The sequence below is a fragment of the Narcine bancroftii genome, chromosome 6 (genome assembly GCF_036971445.1).
Source record: "Narcine bancroftii isolate sNarBan1 chromosome 6, sNarBan1.hap1, whole genome shotgun sequence".
NCBI lineage: Eukaryota > Metazoa > Chordata > Chondrichthyes > Torpediniformes > Narcinidae > Narcine > Narcine bancroftii.
The window spans coordinates 64,763,643-64,787,482 of NC_091474.1; the positions used below are offsets into that span (position 1 = coordinate 64,763,643).

A 23,840-nucleotide genomic window follows, 5' to 3' on the forward strand; every position below is an offset into this window, starting at 1 on the left:
TGCAAATAGAATCAAATGCAACAATGCAGTGACAAGAATGTATGTATATGAAATTAAGGGTTGGGAACAAACATTGAATGATTTCCCTTTTGTAAATAATTTTGGAAAAAAGGTGAAAAATCAGTGAGCATCACTTTGCTCTAATACACAAGGATGTTTATTGCATTATGTGTCCAGAACTTGAGAGGGTTTCCTGCTCAGTGCAGAAAGCACAGCAACCTTCCACAGGTTTTAGTGCAAGCTGATCGTGTTTCAAACAGAATACGTCAGCTATTTAAAGATGTTTATCCACAAACAACTTCAACAGGATTTATGCTAAAATATTCTGAACCGTGTGCAATATATTATTTATTTTGAACCACGGACACTATCTCACTTTTGCACTAATTTATTTATTTTTAAATTTTGTTTTTATAGCAATGTTTGCACTGTAATGCTGCAACAACAAATTTTATTCCATGTTCATGACCATAAATTCTGATTCTGAGTTTAATTTTATGAAATGCTTCAAAAACAAGTAAACAATACGGGATCCGTAACCTGAATCATGCAGTTAGAATTACAGCCTTGGAATAACTAATCTATAATGTATACATACAGTAGAGGCTTTCTTGCCTCAAGCAGATGTCAATGCATTTAATTTCTCGGACTTGCAGTCATGCTTGCACAACAGATTTATCAACTTAGACATTGTCAGTGCAGGCCAAAGAATTATTCATTAAACTCCAGGTTTTGTCAAATGAATACATCAATGGCAAGCTACAATGCAACAAATTGTTAATCAGTTCAATACACACAGGCAAAAATTTAAATGATTGTTGATATCAGTGTTCAAACTTAACAATGCAGTAGTGTTTAAATTCACACAGTTAGCTTTTCCATACTCCAAATTGCATTTAAGGATTGTCTAAAAAAAACTGAATTATGCCCTCAGAGGTACAAAGCAAAATCCCACAATATTATCATATCAAAGGTCTACAGTTCTGCCTTGGTTAAGTTAAAATATTGATAATTAAACAGCTAATGAGGACAGGAGGTTGTCAGCTTCCTAACACAAAATTCAAAATCAAGACTGAAGCACTTGCACCCATCCTCATCCACAAATGTTCAGTGCATGAGTCAGCTTTCTCCTAAGACTCTCATTATCACAGAAGCGAGTTTTCAGTCAATTTAGCTTACTCCATGAGCTATTAAGATGAGAGCAAATTGATGTCCCACCTGCAGTACTGAAGAGCTGCACCTCCAATCAAGCAAGCTGTTACAAAATTGTTACAATACCATTATCCAAAAGCTGTCGAACAATCTTCTTACCAATGAGCACCTCACCAAAGATATTGAGTCAATGATGTTAAGGATAAACATTTTGCAAGAATGAGTGCAAAAACAAAGGCACTGGGTAAAATGTTTCCCAGGCCCTTAAAAGAAGAAAGAGCATAGGTTCTACAATTCATGCAAAACAGACCAATACTATTTACAGTTTGTAGATCCTCATTATGTTACATACCTCAAGTAAACCACCCAGTGTCCTACGTTCCATAGGAAAGAACCAAAGCATTAACAGTCTTGCTTCCTTATATCCTTATTTCCCTCTATCATAGCACAGGTGTTGACTTTCAATGCTCTTTGGTCACAGGCTTTTATTGGAAGAATGTACATTTGCATCATTAGGCCCTTTCAGGTGGCCTGAACACCCCATTGTAAAGCTGTATATTCTCCCCCCATGCGGCTAAGGAGGTACTCACCTGAATGCTCTGAAAGCGCCTCCGAGGCGCCAACACCAACCCTCCACTGGGATGGATAATCAGCAGAGAGCCGAGCTCCCCCGATGCACCTGAATGCAGCCAGGCTAAAAGCAGCTGCTTCGGGGCAGCCTAATGATGTCATCAGGATGAGACGCATTAGCGCGAATTTTGAAAGCATTAATGGCCTTCCCAAGGATTCGGTGTATCTCAGGCTGAACACTGACACAGGGTGATAACATCATAAGTATTTCCCTTGCCTGCTCCGGGGTCTACCATAATCCTGTGTTCTTCTGTTTCGACGCACTTTAATTGACGTCACGTCGGCAGGCTGAACTACACCTCCAGTCGATCAGCTCTGAAGGGTGCTCTGAGGCGCATCTGGTTGAACAGGCTCTTTCAGGTGGACCAGGCAACACTACAAGCAGCCTTTTAGGGCTCCTGCCGCCACCTTCAAGGCAGAGGGTCCACTTGAAAGAGCCTTTAGTTTAAGGGAACAGGTAGGAGTATATAACCTCTGACACATTAGTCTGACATCAAGATGTCAAATTGTTGGGAAAAAAAGAGGCATAAGTCAGCATTAAGAGAGACAAGGTATTTAAAACCAGTTAGCAGGGGTTTAAAGGAAGGCTGTGTCTAATTAATTTGATTTTTTGAGGTACTAACAAGGATGGAGAGCATTTGATGTAGTATAGATTGATCAAGAAAGCAAAATACCATGAATTTCAAGGGTAAATGGCATGGAGGATCCATTTTTAGCTCAATGGCAGAATCCGAAGTTTCAACAAGAAATTTAGTGACTTGAGGTGGCAATGCAAAAGAAATTTCCGCAGTACAGGTACACATTCCATTATCCAGAACCCTTGGGGGACAGTGTGTTCTGAATTTCAGATTTTTCCGGATTTCGGAAAGCCAGATTTAAACCCACCCTTCCAATCACGCTGCCATCTCCCCCCCACCCCCCCCCCCCCACCGCCTAACTTGCGCTCTCGGTCTCCACCCCCCTCACCCGCCCGACTCGCGCTGCTGATCTCCCCCCTCACCCACCCTACTTGTGCTGCCGGTCTCCCACCCCCCCCCCCCCCCATCGCCTGCCTGACTCGCGCTGCCGGTCCCTTCCCCTCGCCTGCCTGACTCACACTGCCAGTCTCTCTCCTTTGCCCGCCCGACTTGTGCGGTGAGTCTCTCCCCCCTTCCCCGCCCGACTCGCGCTGCCATCTCTCTCCCCACTTTCCAGATTTTAGATGTCCGGATAAAGGATTGTGTATCTGTTTCATTACAAGAGTTCCCAGCTTATGGATGACCCAACTTACAGAAATCTGACTTTACCCACATTTTCCATACATTTTGAAAGCAGTTTCAACAATAATAAAATGCTTTTGTTGCATTAATGACTGAAAACAGTATATATTCCATTAATTTAATTATAGGTGGTGTTGAAATGAATATTCAAAGAAATGAAAAATTGTACCAAGTGTATGCAAAATAATACGATTATTATAAAAATGGACATTTCTGACTTTCATAAAAATTAGCTTACAAAGTTCTCAGGAACAGAACTCTTAAACAAAGTGACTGTAAGGAGTTTGTACATTCTCCCTGTGCCTGCATGGGTTTCCTCCCACCTTTAAAAACTTACCAGGGGTTGTAGGTCAACTGGGTGTAATTGGGCAGCACCGGCTCGTGAGCCAAAAGGGCTTGTTACCGTACTACAAGACTAAATTCAAATAATTTAGATTTAATGTAATGTGTATGAGATGTTTGATTAAGGTAGTAAAAGTGGCAGTGTGGCTCATACTGCTGAAGAAAGCTTTTGGTTTGCAGGAATTTATCACTGGGCTAGTTAAGTGAACGTAAAAGTGGCAAAATAAATTAATTTAATTGTAAGGAAATGTATCTTTAGAGAAAAAAAACAGGCTGGAAACTGTAACAAATGGCAGGATACTAAAAATTCTAGAACAGAAGGATCCTGAAATGCAGGTCCATGAATTTGGAAGTAGCTAAACAGGCAGAGAGCGTCATAGTAAACACGAAGAATACTTTCTTTTACTGACCACGGCAGAGCAAGGAGGTTGACTATATACAGGTATACCCCACTTTACGAATACCTGTACTCGAATTACGAAAATTCACTTTTATGATAAAAACCATGTTTGCTTTTTAGCAAAGATTTGAATGGGTTTTCACTTTTATGAAAATAGCATCTAATAGTAATGAATGGGTATTCACTTTGAGCCATTTCAGCTTACAAAAGGTTTCGTAAAACGGGGTATACCCGTACAACATTAGTTAGGCCATACGATCTGTACAGTTTTGGTCAGGAAGGAAATGAGAGCACTATAGAGGATGCAGAGATTTATATAGGCCTTTTCACATTGGAAACGCCTTAAGTAGGTGTGTGAACAACCCATTTTAAAATCCCGGTAGGATCGTTCACACTGAACCAAGAAAAGCTGATTCAGTGTACCCTTTCACATTACCTCCCCGGTACCACGGAGCTCCCCCAACCTCCAGAAGTGATGTCCGCTGTGACATATTACGTATGCACAGGGCAGTGGTATCGCTCCATTCTCAGTAATGGCAGGCGACTCTGTGGATCATATGATTGCCTTATAAATTTGTGGCCCTCTTAACAAACAAGCAAATCTTCTATGCATCATTATCAAGGATATGATGCAAACACTGTCTGAGCCTCATGAAGACAATTTACATGCTAACAGAGAAAAGTTCACTGAGAATTTGAGGAGAAGCAGGGAGCTTTTTGAGGAGGAAACACAAGCTGAGCTGACAAGCCGGAGACAAAGACGTCTGGTTATTTTGAGGCATTTTGCACAGCTATTTTGATGAAGAACAAGGGTGGAATCATTTTCGAATGTCTCAGAGCACTTTCAACTTTGTATGTGAGCTCCTCAAGCCAGAACTGAAGTGCAGGAGAACAAACTGCCGAAAAACCTGTAGAACCACAGCTCAGACTCATCATTGCTTTGTGGTGGTATGCTACCCCATGTGAATATCGATCCATCAGTTGTATTTTTGGTGTAGGTGCCTCCACTGTGTGTAGAGTGGTGTGCCAAGTTACTGTGGTGTTGTGGGCGACCCTTCTGAATCGTTTTGTTGACCTGCTAGGTGGAGCCTGCCTTCAGGAGACAATTGACAAATTTGCAGAAAGGAGGTATCCAATGTGTGCTGATGCCATTCATAATTCCATCAGTGCCCAACATGACAACGCAGCAACCGACTATAATCAGAAAGGGTGACACCTCATTGTTTTTCAAGCTGTTGTTGTCCACAACTACCGGTAAGGATTATTGTCCGGGATAAAAGAGGTAGAGCCATTGGCATTAAAAATGGGTGGCATCAAATTTTAAGTTAAAATTTAAACTGTAAATTACTATGTGCAACTGTAAACCTGACCAAGACATCAATAAAAAAAAACTTTCAAGGTACAAAACAATGTGGTCAACTAATGATCACCTTCAAACAACTGCAGGAAGGAGGAGGATCAAATGATTCGTAGCCCTCCTCTGAGTGAGTCCGGCTTTCCTCCCTACTTGCCAGAAAGGATGAAGGTGAGGGTGGGGGTGAAGGAGGGAGAGGGGGAAGGAGCGTGGTAATGCTGTCAAAGTCTGAGGTCCATTGGGCTAGGAGGAGGTTTGAGGGCAGAATCATGCAGGTGAGCCCAGGACACAAATGAAGTCTCGCACAAGGCTCGAGTGTGTTTGCATTTCCTGCTGCAGATAGAGATCATCCTGCTGAAGGTGTTCATATTTCACTCCTGCTCATGGCAGTCAGCTTCACGTACCTGCCTCTCTGCCTCCTGCTGTGCACACAGAAACCTCTCCTCCCGCTCTGCTTGCCTCTCCTAACACAGGCAATCGTGCTCCAAGTTGTCTCCATCAATCTCGAGGAGCAACCCCCTGATCTCGCTGGTGACCTCCTGTGCCCGGTTCAGCTTCCTCCTCCCCCCCTCGGATTATGGAGAGCCATGGGATTTTAGCAAGATGGCACTTCATGGACAAGCACTCACAAAACACATTAGAAAAAAAATCGGACTGACGCACAAAGCAGTTTTTACCTTGCTGCTGGTGAGGCTGTGGCTCAGCAGATGAGGGACTGGGGGCATTGGTCTCCTTGGTGGCACTGACGTCCCTGCTCTGTGCTAGTGGACACCACCAGTGACTCGACGGGAGTCCACTTGCTGGGCACCAGGTTGTCCAAGTTCGACATCAGTGACACATGGTTTGCTGACCGGATGACACCCCAGATCTGGTAGGCAAGGTCAAAATAAGGCCAGTCCAGCCAGCCCCTCCTACTCTTACTGTTGTGATCAACAACCTCATGAAACTTCCTACAAAGGTCCTTGAGCTTGTTGATCACCTGGGCCTTAATCCAGGCAAGCCCGAGCTCACTGAATCTACAGGCGACCCTCTCATATAACAGGCCGTCTTTCATGATGCCCGTTACATGTTTTAGAAACATAGAAGATAGGAGCAGGAGTAGGTCATTCGACCCTTCGAGCCTGCTCCGCCATTCAACGAGATCATGGCTGATCTTAAAGTTCAGTACCCCGTCCCCGCCTTCTCTCCGTAACCTTTAATACCCTTATACTGAAGAAATAGATCTAATTCCCTCTTAGATATATTTAATGAACCTGCCTCTACTGCCCTCTGTGGCAATGAATTCCACAGATTCACCACCCTCTGGGTAAAGAAATTCCTCCTCATCTCGGTCTTAAATGGTTTGCCTATTATCCTCCAACCATGGCCCCGGGTTCTGGATTTTCCCATCATTGGAAACATCCCATCTGCATCCATTCTGTCCAGTCCTGCCAGAATTTTATAGGTCTCTATGAGATCCCCTCTCAATCTTCTAAACTCCAGCGAGTACAATCCCAATTTGCGCAATCTTTCCTCATAAGTCATTCCTGCCATTGCAATCTCCTCATCAGCCCTGATTGAGAGGAGCTCCCGCAACTCTTGATTCCCCCCAATTTGCCACCATTATCTTAATATTACTACTAATTCCCATTCCTGCCATGCCAGAACCACTTACCTACCTTCACCACCTTTCCAAACTGACTACCTGCCCTGTCAGGAGGTTGCAAGCACACAATGAACGTCATCAGCACATCACTAATGGGACCTGGCAAACCAGGTTGCCCGTTCGCACTGGAGCCAATTCGAAACAGATTGGCTCTGGCCCTATTCGCACTGGCACTTGAAAGCAGGAATTAACTGGCAATTTAGCAGTTCACCTACTAGTATGAACGCTCCCAAACCGGTATGGGAGGTCCAAATCAACCCAGTATTTAATCGCCTAGGGAGGATGAATCAGAACCAATACATTTTGAATTGGCTCCAGTATGAACGGGTGACCCGGTATGCCGGGTCCCATTAGTGACGTGCTGATGATGTTCATGCGACCTACTGGGCCGGGAGGTGGGGTGGGGTGGGGGGGGGGAAGAGGGCGTGTTGTGCAGGCAGATAGTGTTGGATTTTTCTGATATATCATTAATCAAAAAAAGATAATGGTGGTTAACTGGGGAGACCAGGAGGTGCAGGAGCTCCTCTTGATAAGGACCGAGAAGGAAGTCTCCAAACATATAACGGGCACCGTTAAAGACTGCCTATTATACGAGAAGGATGCCTATACATTTAAGGACTTAGATTTGACACTAGGTCTGCCAGATTGTGAGAACAATCACAAAGCACAAAGATTTGACACTAAGTTTACCAGATTGTGAGGGAGCTGGTCAGTGAGTTTGTCCTCAGTGTGAACAGTCTGAAGCGCACTGCAGTCAATTTTCCCATGCTCTTTTATAAATTGTGTGTGTATGTCTTATTAAATTGTGTGCATTTTCCCCCACGCTCTTTTATACGTTGAGTGCGTGTGTGCTACACTTTGGATGTCACCACTGGAGGTTGAGCCCCAGAAAGGTAGTGTGGTAAGATAGTATATCTGGGTGATCAAATCAATTTGAGATTTCAATCTAGAATTTGATTAGCATTTAAGGGTCATTAATCTGCAATGGAAGGGGAGAAGCAGGGTTCAAGAGATATCTCCCTGGATGCTGGCTGTTTCCTGTACTGTAATAATTGACTGATTCCCATGATCCTGTCATTTGGTTATCAATGCACAACATCTCCCATATTTCAATCATTTTTAATAGGAACCAAAATGGGGTGACTATCAGTACATAAAATGTGCAGATGAGAAATTTTGTCTCAATGTGCGAAAGAACTCAACAGACCAGATTCCAACCCCTGAAATTATCAAAATCTGAATTTACTGCTTTCAAAGGTTCAATACTCCCTTCTTTCTGTAGAATTTCCAAAGTTCAACTTCTCTTCAGATCCAATATTTATTCCCAGACATATAGTTTTTTAAAAATCAGCCACTTCTTGAATTTGCTTGTAATTGGACGGAGAGGTGTGTTATCAATTCTATGTAAAGCTATCAGGCATGTTTATTAGAGCATTGGAAAGAAAGACAATTTTTTTCCAGAAGAAACAAGTATTATACAAACCAATAAATTAAACCCAATCCCCTCTTGAAAATGAAATATTACAGATGAGAATATCAATCTAAAAAGATTGATAAAGACTGTTTGGAGATGGAAGTAGATTGAAAGCCCAGAATAGTAATTGTACGGGATGAACCATTTCCAACACAATAAATTGAAAGGTATAATAAGCAGTGGTTTGCAAAATTCTCTGTGCTGTTTCTTTAAATATCTTCCATTAATTTTTTTTTAAAACCCACAGTACTCAAAGTTAGCTTTTTCATCAAATTGATTTGAGAAGTTTTAAAGGAGAGCAGGAGCCATTCTGTCTGGGCTCTATTTCACTACCAAACATTGAGGGGCTGAGAACAGAGGGGATGCTACTCTTAACAGAGTAAGGCAGTAACAACAAGTGGCAATGTGCTACGTGGCAAATAAGCTTTAATACAATAATGTACATTAATGGGGTGTATATACTGTATGAATATGAAAAGGATGAGAAAAGATTCTGCACAGTTCACTTAGATTTACTGTGAATAAATTTTATTTTTGCAATAAAATTCTTACTTTTCAATTCAAATAAAGCCCTGATTAGAGATCACCCTCCCCAACAGATTACAGAGGTTCAAGATGGCAGCTAACTACTATCTCAAGTGTATTAAGAGATAGATAATAAATTCTGATTTTGCGAATGAACCAATTGAAACAAGTGTTTAGCTTTTACAGAAGGCTCACTTTAGCACAGTGAGGCCCATTCTTCAAGAATAGTACATAAAAAAAAACAGATTTAATGGATGGAAGTTTTACATCGACAAGTCATTACATTGTCAGCTGCAAGATACAATTTTTAAGCACTTCACATTTTGATTCTAGTCCAATATGAACCTTGAATGAATAGTTTTCAAACTGTAGAGATTATCTGCATGTTAAATTAAATTCTTCTAAATGAATTCCCTTGAGAATCAATGTCTTTGGATGACACGGTTAGCCAGCTATTACAGTGGCCCAGCTTTGAATCTGACACTATGCTTAATGGTTTGTATGTTTTAGATTTAGACATACAGCACTGTAACAGGCCCTTTCAGCCCAAAAGCCCGTGCCACCCAATTAATCTACATCCCCACAACATTTTGAAGGGTGGGAGGAAACCAGAGCACCCAGAGGAAACCCATGTAGACACAGGGAGAATGTTCAAACTCCTTACAGACAGCTCGGGATTCAAACCCTGGCCTCGATTGCTGGTGCTGTAACAGCATTGCGTTAACTACTATGTTAACCGTACAATCCCAGCCTGATCTGTGACCTGTGTTCATTTTCCTGAGTGCTCCGGTTTCATTCCACTGTCCAAATGTGCAATTGGCAGGTTAATTGAGTAAATTGTTTGGCACACATTTCAATAGCTGGAATGGGCTTCTACCATATTGTATCATTAAAAAAATGGACTAAAACAGTTGGACAACATCAACCAAAGGAATTTTGATAAAACTTTCTATTGCTATATATTCAGAGAAATGTTTTGAACTGGATTTCCTCTGGGAATGTCAGAGGTTTAAACATATCATATGGAAAGCGGAAACATGATTACAATAACTTGTGAAAATTTTACCAGGAAAAATAAATGTCCAATTTTAAATAACCTTCTAAATAATACTGTAGATGTTACAATAAGCTGTATTTGTCACCATTAAGATAAATTTCAAATTCAGAAACACAATGAATATTCATGGAACAGCTGCCTAAAATAAGATTAATGTTACAACTATAGACATTATCAGAATGGAGAAGGGCATTTGACCCACCTTGCCATCCAAAAGGACAGATTGAACCCTCCAAATGCACTTGCCAAATTTATACCTAATTTCTGCTACTATAGCAAGCATGTCAGTGACTTCCTCATCCATTCCCACCAATCACACCCTTGGTACCTACCCCTCTGAACACACAAAGTGCAAGAACATCTCCTCCACAATCTCTATCAGTACTGGAGCACCACAGGGCTGCGTCTTAGCCCCCCGCTCTACTCACTTTACACCTACAACTGTGTGGCTCAGTATGACAACCATCAACAAATATGCTGACAATAGTGGGTTGTATAAAGAAAGGTGATGAGTTAACATACAGGATGGAGATGTCACCAAAACTCAGGAGATGATTGCTGACTTCAGGAAGGAAAAGCCAGAGGTACACAATCCAGTGATCATTGGAGAATCAGAGGTAGAGAGGGTGAGCAAATTTAAGTTCTTGGGAGTCACTAATTTGGAGGATCTTTCCTGGACCGAACACACAAAAGCCCTCCACTTCTTCAGGAGTTTGCGAAGGTTTGGTATGACACCAGAAACCTTGGCAAATTTCTAAAGATGTATGGTAGAAAGTGCACTGACCGGTTGGATCACAGTCTGGTAAGGAGACACCAATACTCCTATGAATAAAGCCCTGCAAAAGGAAGTGGACACAGCCCAGGACATCACAGACAAAACCCTCCCATCGAGATCATATACAGGGAATGCTGCTGTTGGAGGGCAGCAGCAATCACCAAGGATGCACATCACCCAGCACATGCTCTGTTCTCGCTGCTGCCATCAGGAAAGAAGTATAGGTGCCACAAGATTCACACCACTCGGTTCAGGAACAGCTGCTAACCCTCAACTATCAGACTCCTCGACAACGGGGGGGGGGGGCGTGGCAAGATGGCGTAAGGATCAGACGTGCCTTCCAGTCCTCTCCTGACTCTATCTTATTGTTTTGTCTATAAATGCCCGTTAAAATTCTTTAAAAGTTTAGATAATTTCAGTGCTGTTAATTTAACTTATGATGGTACAATTGGTGGAAAAGAGCAAAAAAAAAACGACAACAGATCATCAAAAAACTACATTTTCCAAAAGTTCAAGTTTTGGAGCCTACCTACAGGAAAGACACCGGGACTCAGCGTGAAATGGATCCCAGGAGAGAGGTACCGTGTTCGGATGTAGAGCTCTATGTTACATCGGTAGAGCCCCCTAAAGAGGGTGCCAAACAGCCTTTAGAACAAAGAGTTACTCAAAGGCATTTGTCAACTGTAGAGGTGGCGCTGCAAACTGCATCTCTTGAGATAAAAGAACCTATACAACTTGATGTACTGGGAGAACTTAATACATTATGGACTGGGGAAAACCCCGGCCAGCGTCCTCCAGTTATTGCTGGAGAGGCTGTGGCTGGGGTTTCCACACGCAGTCATACAACAAGGAAGGCAACCAGAATGAAGGAAGGAACAGAAGATCCTTTGGTTATGCAGAAGAAGCAGGAATCTGTTGAGCCAAAATCTCTTCCAATTGAAAAGATTTTTGTGAATTTTGAATCTAAATTATCTTATACAATGCAGGGATTATCCAAGATTATGACTGAACTTGGTACTAGGTTTAATACTCTGGTGAAAATACATTCTCAACAGATGGCTGAGTTTGGAGCTTTTAAGCTTGAAGTGAGAGATAAATTTAATTCGTGTGAAGAAGATATAGACGAAATACGGGATCAAGTTTTTGATGTGACCAAAATGGTCGAAGTGAAAAAGATTGATTATTTGGAAAAACAATCCAGACGGAACAATATAAAGATTATTGGTTTGCCGGAAGGTATGGAGGGACCAGACCCAAGAAAATTTTTTTCTGAATGGATTCCGCAGGTGCTGGGTCAAGAACATTTCCCGGAAGGTATAATACTGGAACGTGCTCACAGAGCCTTGCGTAGAAGACCTATTTCAGGTCAAAGTCCAAGACCTGTTTTGGTTCGTTGCTTGAATTATTACGACAGAGAAATAATTTTACGAAATGCACAACAGAAAAAATCACCCTTGATGATTCAAAATAATCGAGTTTTCTTCTATGCAGATTTGAGTCAAGAAGTTATGTTCCAACGACGGGAATTCAATCCTGCTAAAGAGTTGTTGTGGAAGAAAGGTTACAAGGCAACCTTTAGATATCCAGCTGTTTTGAAGGTTTTTCAAGATGGTTACCAACCAAAGTTCTTTGATTCTCCAAAGGAAGCTATAGCATTTGCTCAAGAGCTGCCAATTACTCAGTTTCAACAGAGACATAGTCCACCGCAATCTCTAAGGAGACAAGAGATGGAAGAAAAGAGCCGTGCTCCAAGAAGGGATAGTTGTAATGGTGACTCGGCAGTTGGAGCTGATTAAAAGAAGAGTTGTCCTTTTTTTTTTCTAATGTTTTTTTTAAAAAAAGGGATATTAAATAATGATGATGCTAGTTTAAGATGAAGTGAGAGTTGGGGGAGAGAACTGGATAGGCACTATTTCCTGAAAGTCATCTGCTACGTGTGAGTTATCTCACACCCATTTTTTTTTGGGAGTTACCGCATTGCGCGGTTTAGACGGGTGGGGGTATTTTTAACCTCCTACCCGTTTTTTTTTTCCTTTTTTTGTATTATTAGCTTAAAGAGTGAAGGGGTTTTTTTTTGTTTAAATATAAAAAAAAGCATAAGAAAGTATTTGATTGTTTAAAAAACTAAAAATTGATGTGGTTTTTTTTGTTAAGTTTATTCAGTAGATGAGGAATATCTGAAATTTAAATAAGTTTTTTTAAATATTTTTTCTTTAACTTTAAGGTGAAAGGAGTGGTAATTCTGGTGTATATTATTTTGCTATTTTAGTTATAGAACGAAGGGAATAATGGTGAAAGTTATAAATTGAATTGTACAATTCTTAATGAGGCTTGAATTTTTTGTGGTTTATGTTCCATTTGTTGAAGATATAGATTTCGTTGTAGATGTGTTTTTATTATTTGGATATCTGAATTTTAACGTAATGATTGGGGATATTTAAATGTGGTATTGGAGCTTTTATTGGATAACTATTCAAGAGTAAAAGGGAAAAATGGTGGAAGAGTACTAAAATTGAATTGTACAATGCTTAATGAGGTTTGAATTTTGTTTTAAGATGGTGGTTTATGTGACTAATATAATGATAGATGTGAAGTTAGTTGATATTTGGTGAAGGTTTATCTCTATAGAGAAAGTTTTTTTTTCATCTTTTTTTCATGCTACAATTTTTTTTAAGAATTGATTATTGTTTAAGAATTTTTGATAGATAATGTTACTAACTTTACTAATTTTTTATATTAAGTTTGAGTTAAATATATGTTTCAACTTAACTCCGTTTGTTAAATATATGCATTTAAGTTTGATTTAAATATGTTTTTTAATTCTGATATCTTAGTATTAATTACTTTTCTTTTTGTTAGTATTTTAATCGGTTACGTTTTTGTTTTTTTTTGTAAGTGGGTTTTTTTCTCACATATATTATTAACTTTATTAATTCTTCACTCTTTATTTTGGGGGGAAAGAGGGGCTTGGACTAATTTGAGTTGGGTTATTAATGTGTAATAATTATTGGGGAGGGTATAGTTTATTTAGATTACTGATACTGTATTGTAATTTTATTATTTTATTCTTAATTTTTTTTTAATGTAATCCTATATGTTATTCATGTTATAAAATCTTAAATAAAGTTTAAAAAAAAGACTCCTCGACGACAAACTCAACCAGAGACTCATTTAAGGACTCTTGCTCTTAATTGATTTTTTTCTCTCTATATTGCATAATGTTTGTTTACATTCATTATCTGTTTACAGTTCTTTATTTGTTTGCATGTATACGCTGTGTAGTTTTTTTTTGCACTACCAGGAAGTGGTAATCTTGCCTCGCCTGCAGAAAAAGAATCTCAGGGTGGTATGAGATGTCATGTATGTACTCTGACAATAAATCTGACATGCACTTACACTTCCTCCCTCACTGGTATTCAGGGTTCAGCCTCCTCTTCATCGGGGAAACTGCTTTGTTGAGCTGCCTTTGCTCTGTTTGCTGCACAGCAAGGACCTTCCAGTGGCCAACCATTTTAGTTCCACACAGTCCATTGCCACACTAGCCTCATACATTGCCAAATCGAAGTCTCTTGCAAATTAGAGGAAAAACACTTTATCTCCAACCAGGCAGCATCAATCGACTTCATCAATTGCCTTCATCTCCCTCTCCTGTTTCTCGCTTTCCCAACCCCTCTTCTTTCCTCCAGCTCTCCACCCCTTCTCCTATCAGAGAGTTGCCTTTCTTAGCCCTCTCCCCATCACTTCTCAGCTTTCTCTTCCACCTATTACCTCTTAACTGTTAGTCTGTGCTCCTCTCCTTCCTCCCTCCTCTCCCTACATTTTATTGAGGCATCTACCTGTTTTTATCCGGATTTCTGACAAAAGGCTCAGGCCTGAAATGTTGATTTTCTTCCTACATTTGCTGTATGACCTGCTGAGTTACTCTAGCCTCTTTGTGTCAAGAGAAAATGAGGAAAGCATAAGGGAGGAACCTCGATTGTTATAAACAAAAAATAGAAAAATGAAATAGATGTGCAGAAATTTTACAATGGTAATACAGTAATGCGAAGAAAGGTATTGGAAGAAAATCTATTGAAGGAAAGAAGCGTCCAGGTGTAATGAAAAAGTGTGACAATGGATTTCTGCCATGATGTCACATAGCTACAATTTAAACACGTGTAAAGAGTTTGGACAACCAGTTACAAAATCTGCGTGTGGTGTACATATTCAGGCACAAAGTTTAGCTTCAATTCAGAACACCTGATACACAGGCACTGGCCAACAGGTTTTGCTGATACTCATAATGAGAGATAGGGTGAAGATAATGGTGATGGAGAACTGTGCTTAAATATTCAAACCTGCCCACGAGCCAACCATTCTTTATAGATGAAGCAGATAGCAGAACTCATCAGTCAAGAATGAGTTCGGAGGGGAAAAGTCAGTGTTGTAGTACAAAGCTGTCAAACAGGTCACTTTTCCTGCAGATTAATCACAATACTCTGATAGTTACAGCATCTTTACCCTTCAACTTCTCACATTCTCCTTGCCCATGTTAATTACCATCTCTTTTTAATTCCCATATCTGCGCTTTCCACTCAATTCCCTCTGCTGTGTATTTTTTGATTGCCTTCTTTTGCTCCTTCTTTTCTCTCCTGCTCTCAACTGTGCCATCTTCTAAACCACTTCTTCCAACATTCCTTGTTCTTGTTACCTCCCAATAATAAAGAAATTTGAAGTATATAGACCTCTCTGGCCCTTCTAAGTAAAATGAACATCAGGTTTGTAATAAATGGAAGTGCAGCAAACAACACGAGCACAGGGAAACCTTTACTTCTAACGACATTTAACCAGTCCAAAAAGGAAAGTAGATTCTAGTCTAACTTCATCTCACAGATCACACCCCTAACAGTGCCATGTCCATTCAGTAATTCAATTCTGTCACCCTAGTTTAAGTGCATGTCTGGAATTGATCTTTCTTGTTACATTCTGTGCCAAACTTTGTCAATGCTAGCAAATGTCACCCTTTTACATTCCCAAATGTGCTGTCACAAAGTGCCAAAGCAAATGACACTCCACATCAAAATTTGGCACTTTACACCATTTGATCATCCAAAGCACATCACAGAGTACAATCAAATGCCATTCTTCCTGCATCAAATCAAACTAATAGTACCCAACCTTTCCAATTCAAAGTGTGCCACTGTGTCAGCTATCCATGCCAAAGTACCACACTCTCTCAGTATTCCATTCCCTTCATCAAAGCCATTGGTCTTGCCACTCCATGCCAAACCTTAGTATACTGTATTAATAACCACTATTCCTGTCCCCATTCTTGATCACCATGCCACAATGCCAATGAGTCAACTCCCATGTTACTTTTGTGCCAAAGCATGGTTCCCACCAATCACCCTCCCCCCTCCGGCACCTTCCCCTGTGCCACACTTGTGCCCACACATCCTCCCTCACCACAGTCTGGGCCCCAAACAGGCCTGTAAAGTGAAGCAACGCCACATATGTATCCGCATGAGTGATTCACTGCATCCGGTGCTCCCTTTGTGGCCTTCTCTACATCAGAGAGGCTGGGCATTCACTTCATTGACCACCTTCGCTCTGTCTGTGCCAGTCACAGGGACCTACCAGTGGCTAACCACTTCAGTTCTGTGTCTCACTCCCAAACTCACATGTCTGTCCGTGGCCTCATGTACTACCCCAACAAGATCACCTATATATTGGAAGAACAACACTTGATTTTCGTCTGGGCACTCTCCAGCTGGATGGTGTTAACGTTGATTTTTTCAGTTTCTGCTAACCTGCTCTCCTTTCCCTGTCTTCTTTCCCTCAGATCTCCATCCCCTTCCCTCTATTCAGAGCCATCCCTCCTCCCCCACTTGCTGCTGTGCCCTCTCTCCCTTCTCTACCTATTACTTCCTGCCTTTGAGACCTTACTCATCCCCCCACACCACCCCCTTACCTTTTCATTCTGATACCTGGCAACATTTTTCAATACCTTGAAAGGGTCATGTCCAAAATGTCAGTTATGTATCTTTATCTTTGATCTATAAAGTACACTGTTTGACCTGTAAAGTTTCTCCAGCATTGTGCTTTTACTTCGGCTGCAGTGTCTGCAGATTTTCGTGTTTTAGCTCCCACATCTGCCCACATAAAAGTCCAGCACCTCCCCAATGGCATTGTGTGTGTGTGTGCCTGCGAGTGTGTGCATCTGCACGTGCATGTGTGTATCTGCCTGCCTGTGTGTGTGCCTGCGTCTGCGTGTGTGCGCCTGCGTCTGCGTGTGTGCGCCTGCGTCTGCGTGTGTGCGCCTGCGTCTGCGTGTGTGCGCCTGCGTCTGCGTGTGTGCGCCTGCGTCTGCGTGTGTGCGCCTGCACCTGCCTGCGTGTGTGCATGCGCCTGCGCGTGTGTGTGGGTGGGTGTGCGTGCGCCTGTGTTAGAGTCTGCCTGTGTGCATGCATGTGGCTCTGCCTCTCTGTGAGTGTGGCTCTGCCTGTGTGCATGCCTGCATGCGTATCTGCCTCTGCGCATGTGCGCCTGTTGCCTCTGCGCATGTGAGCGCCTGCCTGCCTGTGTCAGTGTGCCTGTGCCAGCCTGCCCGCCTGTGCCAGCCTGCCCGCCTGTGCCAGCCTGCCCGCCTGTGCCAGCCTGCCCGCCTGTGCCAGCCTGCCCGCCTGTGCCAGCCTGCCCGCCTGTGCCAGCCTGCCCGCCTGTGCCAGCCTGCCCGCCTGTGCCAGCCTGCCCGCCTGTGCCAGCCTGCCCGCCTGTGCCAGCCTGCCCGCCTGTGCCAGCCTGCCCGCCTGTGCCAGCCTGCCCGCCTGTGCCAGCCTGCCCGCCTGTGCCAGCCTGCCCGCCTGTGCCAGCCTGCCCGCCTGTGCCAGCCTGCCCGCCTGTGCCAGCCTGCCCGCCTGTGCCAGCCTGCCCGCCTGTGCCAGTCTGCCCGCCTGTGCCAGTCTGCCCGCCTGTGCCAGTCTGCCCGCCTGTGCCAGTCTGCCCGCCTGTGCCAGTCTGCCCGCCTGTGCCAGTCTGCCCGCCTGTGCCAGTCTGCCCGCCTGTGCCAGTCTGCCCGCCTGTGCCAGTCTGCCCGCCTGTGCCAGTCTGCCCGCCTGTGCCAGTCTGCCCGCCTGTGCCAGTCTGCCCGCCTGTGCCAGCCTGCCCGCCTGTGCCAGCCTGCCCGCCTGTGCCAGCCTGCCCGCCTGTGCCAGCCTGCCCGCCTGTGCCAGCCTGCCCGCCTGTGCCAGCCTGTGCCAGCCTGCCCGCCTGTGCCAGCCTGCCCGCCTGTGCCAGCCTGCCCGCCTGTGCCAGCCTGCCCGCCTGTGTCAGCCTGCCCGCCTGTGTCAGCCTGCCCGCCTGTGTCAGTCTGTCCGCCTGTGTCAGTCTGTCCGCCTGTGTCAGTCTGTGCCTGTGTCAGTCTGTGCCTGTGTGAGTGTGCCTGTGAGTGTGCCTGTGTGAGTGTGCCTGTCTGCCTGTGCGTGTCCGTGTGCCTGTACGTCAGTGTCCCTGTTTGCGTGTGTCAGTGTGCCTGTTGGCCTGTCTGTATGTGGGCTTGCCACGTTAACTCGTCCCACAACAAGCCGCGCCCGCACCCCGAGGCAACCCTCCCTCCACAGCGCATCACCTTCTTGCCACCCTCCCCACGGTCTCCCTCGCTGGCCGTGCCTTCGAGAGCGCAGCGTGGAGCAGCCCGCCGCCGTGCCCCGGGTGGGGGGGTTGATGGATGCCGGGCCACCCCAAGCCTCACCTGCGGCGGTCGCTGCGCCTCCGACTCGCGGTAGCTCCGCCATGCGTGAGTCAGGCTGTCCCTCGGGCTCTTGAACATCGCGCCCCCGCCAAACTTTTGCCGGGCAGCTTGCAGCAGCCCCGACTCGGGCAGGCCGGTGAGGTGAGGCCGGTAACGCTAGCAGCTCCACATCCCCTGCAGCCGCCTGCCTCCACGTCACTCAGCCCAGCGCCCGCAATTCGTCCATCCGTTACCGCTCTCGCGACCTCCGCTCGCTTCGGGTCCGCCTCGCGCACGCGCGCACACTGGCTTCCGAGGAGCCAGCCTGTCAATCACGAGAAGAGGTTCCCAACCTGCTCCGTTTTCGTCTGTGCTCTGGTGGTGAACCTCAGCTAAAAGCCCATTGCAACTCTCAGAAGCTGTTGCTCCAGATCCGTTTCCGCCATGTGCCCAAAACTGCAATAAAAAAAAGAACGCATTGCATAACTGCTCAGATCCGATTAAAACCTGTTTTCTATCAACGTTTCTGCAGATGAATTTACCACCCTAATGGTTCGCAGCAATGGTCAGATCTTAACCCCAATGTCTTTCAACGATATTCGTGGTCGTTATTCCGCTTCCTCCAAAGCAGCAGATGTTCTTTGTTAAGTTTCTGTTCTGAAATAAAATAGCATTGCCATGAATGCAGAGGAGAGGTGGAAAATCTGCTGAAATGGTGCCAGAGTAGTACCCTGAGTCTCAGCGTGGACAGGACAAAGGAGATGATCATGGACTTCAGGAGGATCAGGAACAACCACCCCCCCCACCCCCCCCCCCACGACACAACAACAACTCTGCAGTCGAGAGAGTGGAGAGCACCAAGTTCCTTGGAGTTCACTTAAATAATTTTTTAAAATTTAGACACACAGGTCCTTTTGGCTCATGGGCCTGTCCTGCCCAATTACACCAAATTGACCTACAATCCCTGGTATATTTTGAATGGTGGGAGGAAACCAGAGCCTCCAGCAAAATTACAAGTCATAATCGCAAAGAGAACAAGGGTAATTTCTATTCTCACCAGTTTTCTGGACCAAGTTGAAACAAGGAAGTGACAAGCTTTTGTGTTGGTGGTCGACTGGAAAGTGCCAAGAAAGAGGAAATGTGAATATTGATCTGGACCAAAGGTAGTGGCTTCCACAACTCTAACGGGCTTTACTTTCTGTACCTGTGAGCCACTTCCCATGTAACTCTTCCTTGTGCCACACTTTGCCTCTCTCCCTAATACTTCAAGGCAGTTGGGCATGCCAAGTATAAACATGCCATTTCAACTGAGACAAACACTTTTTAAAGAGCATGCAAAATTATAATCTGGGAAAAGCTTTCTCTAGCAGTAAATAACCAGAAACTTGCGTGAAAATTCTGTCAAATAGATATTATTCGGGGACAATTTCAGATCTGAATCATACCATTCTTAAATTCAATGGGGCATCTCTAGTCACAAATTATCCTTATTGCCCATGAAATGATTTCCAAATTAGTTGTTGGTGGGGTGATGCGATTCTTATCTGGATAATACATTACATTGTCTCATGAAGTAATTGCCAGATTTCAAATTTCACATACAACCCTGAGATTCTTTTTCCTGTGGGAGTGGCAGAATTACCACTAATTGGAAGTGCTGGAAAATTTATATAAACTTATCTACCCCCACTCTTCCCCCCCCCCCCCATGCTGGAGAAGATTGAAGGTGACTTCACAAGATGGAGAAATCTGCCCATCACCTTAATGGGGAGGGTTCACTACATAAAGATGTAGGTGATGCCAGGACTCCAATACCTCTTCCATTCTCTATCAATTCCATTACCACAGTCCTTCTTTAAACCATTGAATGATAATATAAGGACATTCATCTGGAATGGGAAAGTTCCCAGGATAGCGTTCAAAAAAACTGACACGAGCCTACAGCTTTGGGGGCTTAAAGTTACCTGATTTTAAGGAATACTTTCTAGCAGCTCAGTTGAGGTTCTTCACATTCTTCTTTGAGGAATGGGAACCACCCACTTGGGTGCAAATAGGATTGCATGCAATGGGGGAGAGGACGATGAAGTATTTCATATACAAATAGGATGCCAAATTAATATAAAAAAACCCAGAAAACCCCATATTGAAACACCTGATTAAAATCTGGCACGAGATCAATGAATGTATTGGAGAGAAAGTGGAAATATCACCTAAGGCATCACTGACTCATAATGAATCAGTGCCCATGAACATGAGGAATAAAATCCTGGAGACCTGACAGCTCTGGCAGTGGCAGTGACAGTGGCAGGAAATGATGCAGTAATTCCCCAAAATTGCCTCAATACTGAAAGAAATTTGATGACCTGATGTTTACATTTGATGGCACTCCTGTTTGCATCGGCGGAGAAGACATCCTTGCAGAAATCCTTCCCTGTTTTCAGTTCTGAGTTTCCTAAGCAAAGTGTCTTCAACAGGAAATACAGAGATGATGTAACAGATGTTATGAGCCAAGAGGACCCCAAAACCCAGCAGCAATAGACATTCACCAAGACAAATGTTTACTTAAACAAAAGTTGCTTTTAATTATCTTTAAACATGAAAACAGAATCATACTTTAACTTATCATTATTGACTTAGCTAATCTAACTTAACCCCCTTCTAATTCTAAGTTCATGTGTGTAAGTTCAGAAAAGTTCTTTGATTCACAGTCCAATCTCACTTCTCATTCCTACAAGTTCACTGGTTGCAGGCAATTCCTATACTATGCACAGAATTTAACATTTATAAAGTTCACCAGGCTTTGGAGCTTGAAAGGTAAATGGTTACCACTCAGGAAGGTTCTTGTCAGTTTTCAGAGAGAGATTTGTTGTTCCAGGATACCCACAACTGATTCCTTTTTAATCAGCCACTTCAGTGTCTTGCTGACAGAACTTGACCCCTCAGGGTTCTCCAGATGATAACCTCTTTCTTTCAGTTCCTTTTTGTTTCTCTTATTTTAAGTGAAACATTAGGCAGCCAGTCCTCTCCTCTTGCATGAACCACAGGATGAACTAAGCACTCACAATCTGTGTTCCAAATGGGGTTTTCCACAAGCTTGCCAGCTTGTCCTTTTCCAGTCCCATCTGCTGCTGCTGACTGTAAAATTGTAGAACTGATCTCTCTCTGTTTTTCTCTCTCTCTGAGAGAAAGTCTGTTTGCAAGACTACATGACCCTCCTAGAACAGCAAGTTCCACTCCAGACAGAATGTGGCTCCGACAAGTTCTTTCATCTGTTACCTTTTTGTAAATAACAATCCATTAGTGAAGTCTTTTGGGCACTCTCCAAAGCTTCTGCAAAGGTTCTGGGGCCAACATGTCTAGCATGAGCAGAGCTCCAGTATTTTAAATAAGATCTGTTTTAAAGTGTTTCATGTGACCTACACTAAAAAACCTGCCCCAATTTATCTCCCAAAAACATACTCTGTCACACAGACGACTCGTGGTTGAAGCAAAAACAAACTTCCGAAGGCACTCAGTGGATCGAGCAGTGTCTGTCAGAATGGAATCATGAACATTTTTGCTTCAAGACCCTGCATCAGAACCCCGATGCAGGGTCTTGAACCAAAACAGCAACGATTCCTTTCCTTACAGAAACTGCTTGACTCAGTGGATTTATCCAGCAGTTTGGATTTTTTTTTTGCTCCAGTTTCCAGCATCTACAGCCTCTTGTCCTTTACTGAAGTGATTGGATTCGGAATTCATTAAGTCACGTGATATGTTAATTGCAGATATGAGGGGATTTTATATGACCTTTGCACTCTCATAATTAATTAATGATAGTCTATATTAACATTAGGGGTTGTAAAGTGGAGAAAATCACGGTTTTCATGGGAGGATAATGAAAACTATGATAATGTATTAGGTCGGCACAGTTAACATAGCAGTTAACGCCACGCCTTTACAGCGCCAGCGATGGGGTTCGAATCCCGTGCTGTCTGTAAGGAGTTTTTATGTTCTCCTCATGTCTGCATGAGTTTTCCCCGGGGGGCACTCCGGTTTCCTCCCACCGTTCAAAAAGTACTGGGGGGGTGTAGGTTAATTGGGTGGCAGGGACTTGTGGGCCGAAATGGCCTGTATGTCTAAATGAATAAATAACGTTTAACTCATTAATGATAATGAGTTTATTGTCACATACATTGTACATAGACACCAAAAATTCCTACTTGCTGCAATTGAACATTCATGTACATTAGATTAAAGGGATCAATACTAAAGACAGACAGATGACAAATATTCGCAGTTACCACAGTGCAAGAAGAAAGTGGTGTTACAATAATGTGGACGGTCCTTTTATGGTGTCGTGATTAGAGTAGAAAGGTTAGGTTGAAGAGCCCAATGACAATTGGAAAGTGGTTTCACTTTGTGGATTCTTAGTCACGAGTTCCCTTTAGCCTGTGCAGCCTTTGCTCAGCTGGGAGTTGAGGCAGTGGATATTGAGCAAGGCCATTCTGCGAGTAGCCAGGCTCTTCTCCCTGCTTGCTCAGCTTTTCAGGACTTTCCTCGTGCTCCTTGGGCTTCAGGCCCCGCTTGGTTTTCTTCCTCTTTCAGTTACTGTAATCTGTGATTTTTCAGGTGAATAATTTGCAGCACAGGATGCTGGAGTCAGACCATCTGTTTATATGTACAGGAAGGCACTTGTGCATTGGTGCAGGTAACAAATAAGCTTTTTACACAGTTCTTTCGTTTTGGGACATTTGCTGCTTTTTAATGGAATGCCTGCTGTCTAAAAAGCAGCAAGATGGAAATGGAGGGGTGGGGGTTTGGGGGGGGGGGGTTCATTCCGGTCTTGGCTTTTTTTCTGGCAGCAGACCTAGTCACAGTCCTGGAACGCCAGCTATGTAAAAGGCGATTCTGGCATTTTGGGGAAATAATATGATGTTCTGATGTCGTGTCATGTGTGCGACGTTTCAGCGCAAGGTTTGAAAATTTTAAACCAACGGTCAGGAGTCAGCATCTAACAGCCATGTCTGTGAGCTGGGGTGATGCAGAGATCTGCGCCCTCCTCACTCTCCAAGCTGAGAATGAAATTAACCACCGCAGAGTGGGCATGGTGAGGGATGGCCCGATATTAGAGAGAGCTGCTCAAAACTGAGAAACCAGGGCTTTGCTTGGGACAAGTCCCAGGTCATAAGCAAACTGAAATGCCTGCATGAGAAGTACCACCAGATAAACAGCCACAATGGCAGGAGTGACAGAGGGCGTCTGGACTGGCCGTACTTTGATCTGTGCTATGCCATCTGGGGCACCAGTCACTCAGCACGCCCGTTTGCTCCTCTGAGTATCATAGATGATCCATCGTCCCCTGATATTCTCCCAGCTGCGTCTTCCTCTTCCTGCAGCAGTCCTGATTCTGGGATCCCGAGCGGTATGGATATAGAGACCAACAATTCAGAATCTGCACCTAACGATAGGCCAGGTAAAAACTTCTTTCTTTTCGTGATCAACAATTTTTGTCATCTGTATCTGCCCATAAAGAGCGG

At 43.6% G+C, this 23,840-nt stretch overlaps 1 protein-coding gene across 5 annotated transcripts in view; it reads right to left on the reverse strand.

Annotated features, from left to right (window-relative positions):
* The window catches only part of lyst (lysosomal trafficking regulator), a 344,523-nt gene extending 325,834 nt beyond the window's left edge, over nt 1-18,689 (reverse strand). For 3 of the 5 annotated variants that reach the window (XM_069885166.1, XM_069885165.1, XM_069885164.1), the window contains exon 1: nt 18,343-18,689. In XM_069885166.1, the coding sequence (XP_069741267.1) occupies nt 18,343-18,420 (78 nt within the window). In that variant the 5' untranslated portion in view covers nt 18,421-18,689. The remainder of the gene's footprint in view (nt 1-18,342) is intronic. The other 2 variants (XM_069885168.1, XM_069885167.1) reach the window with 1 other exon arrangement.
* Nucleotides 18,690-23,840: the final 5,151 nt, after the last annotated feature.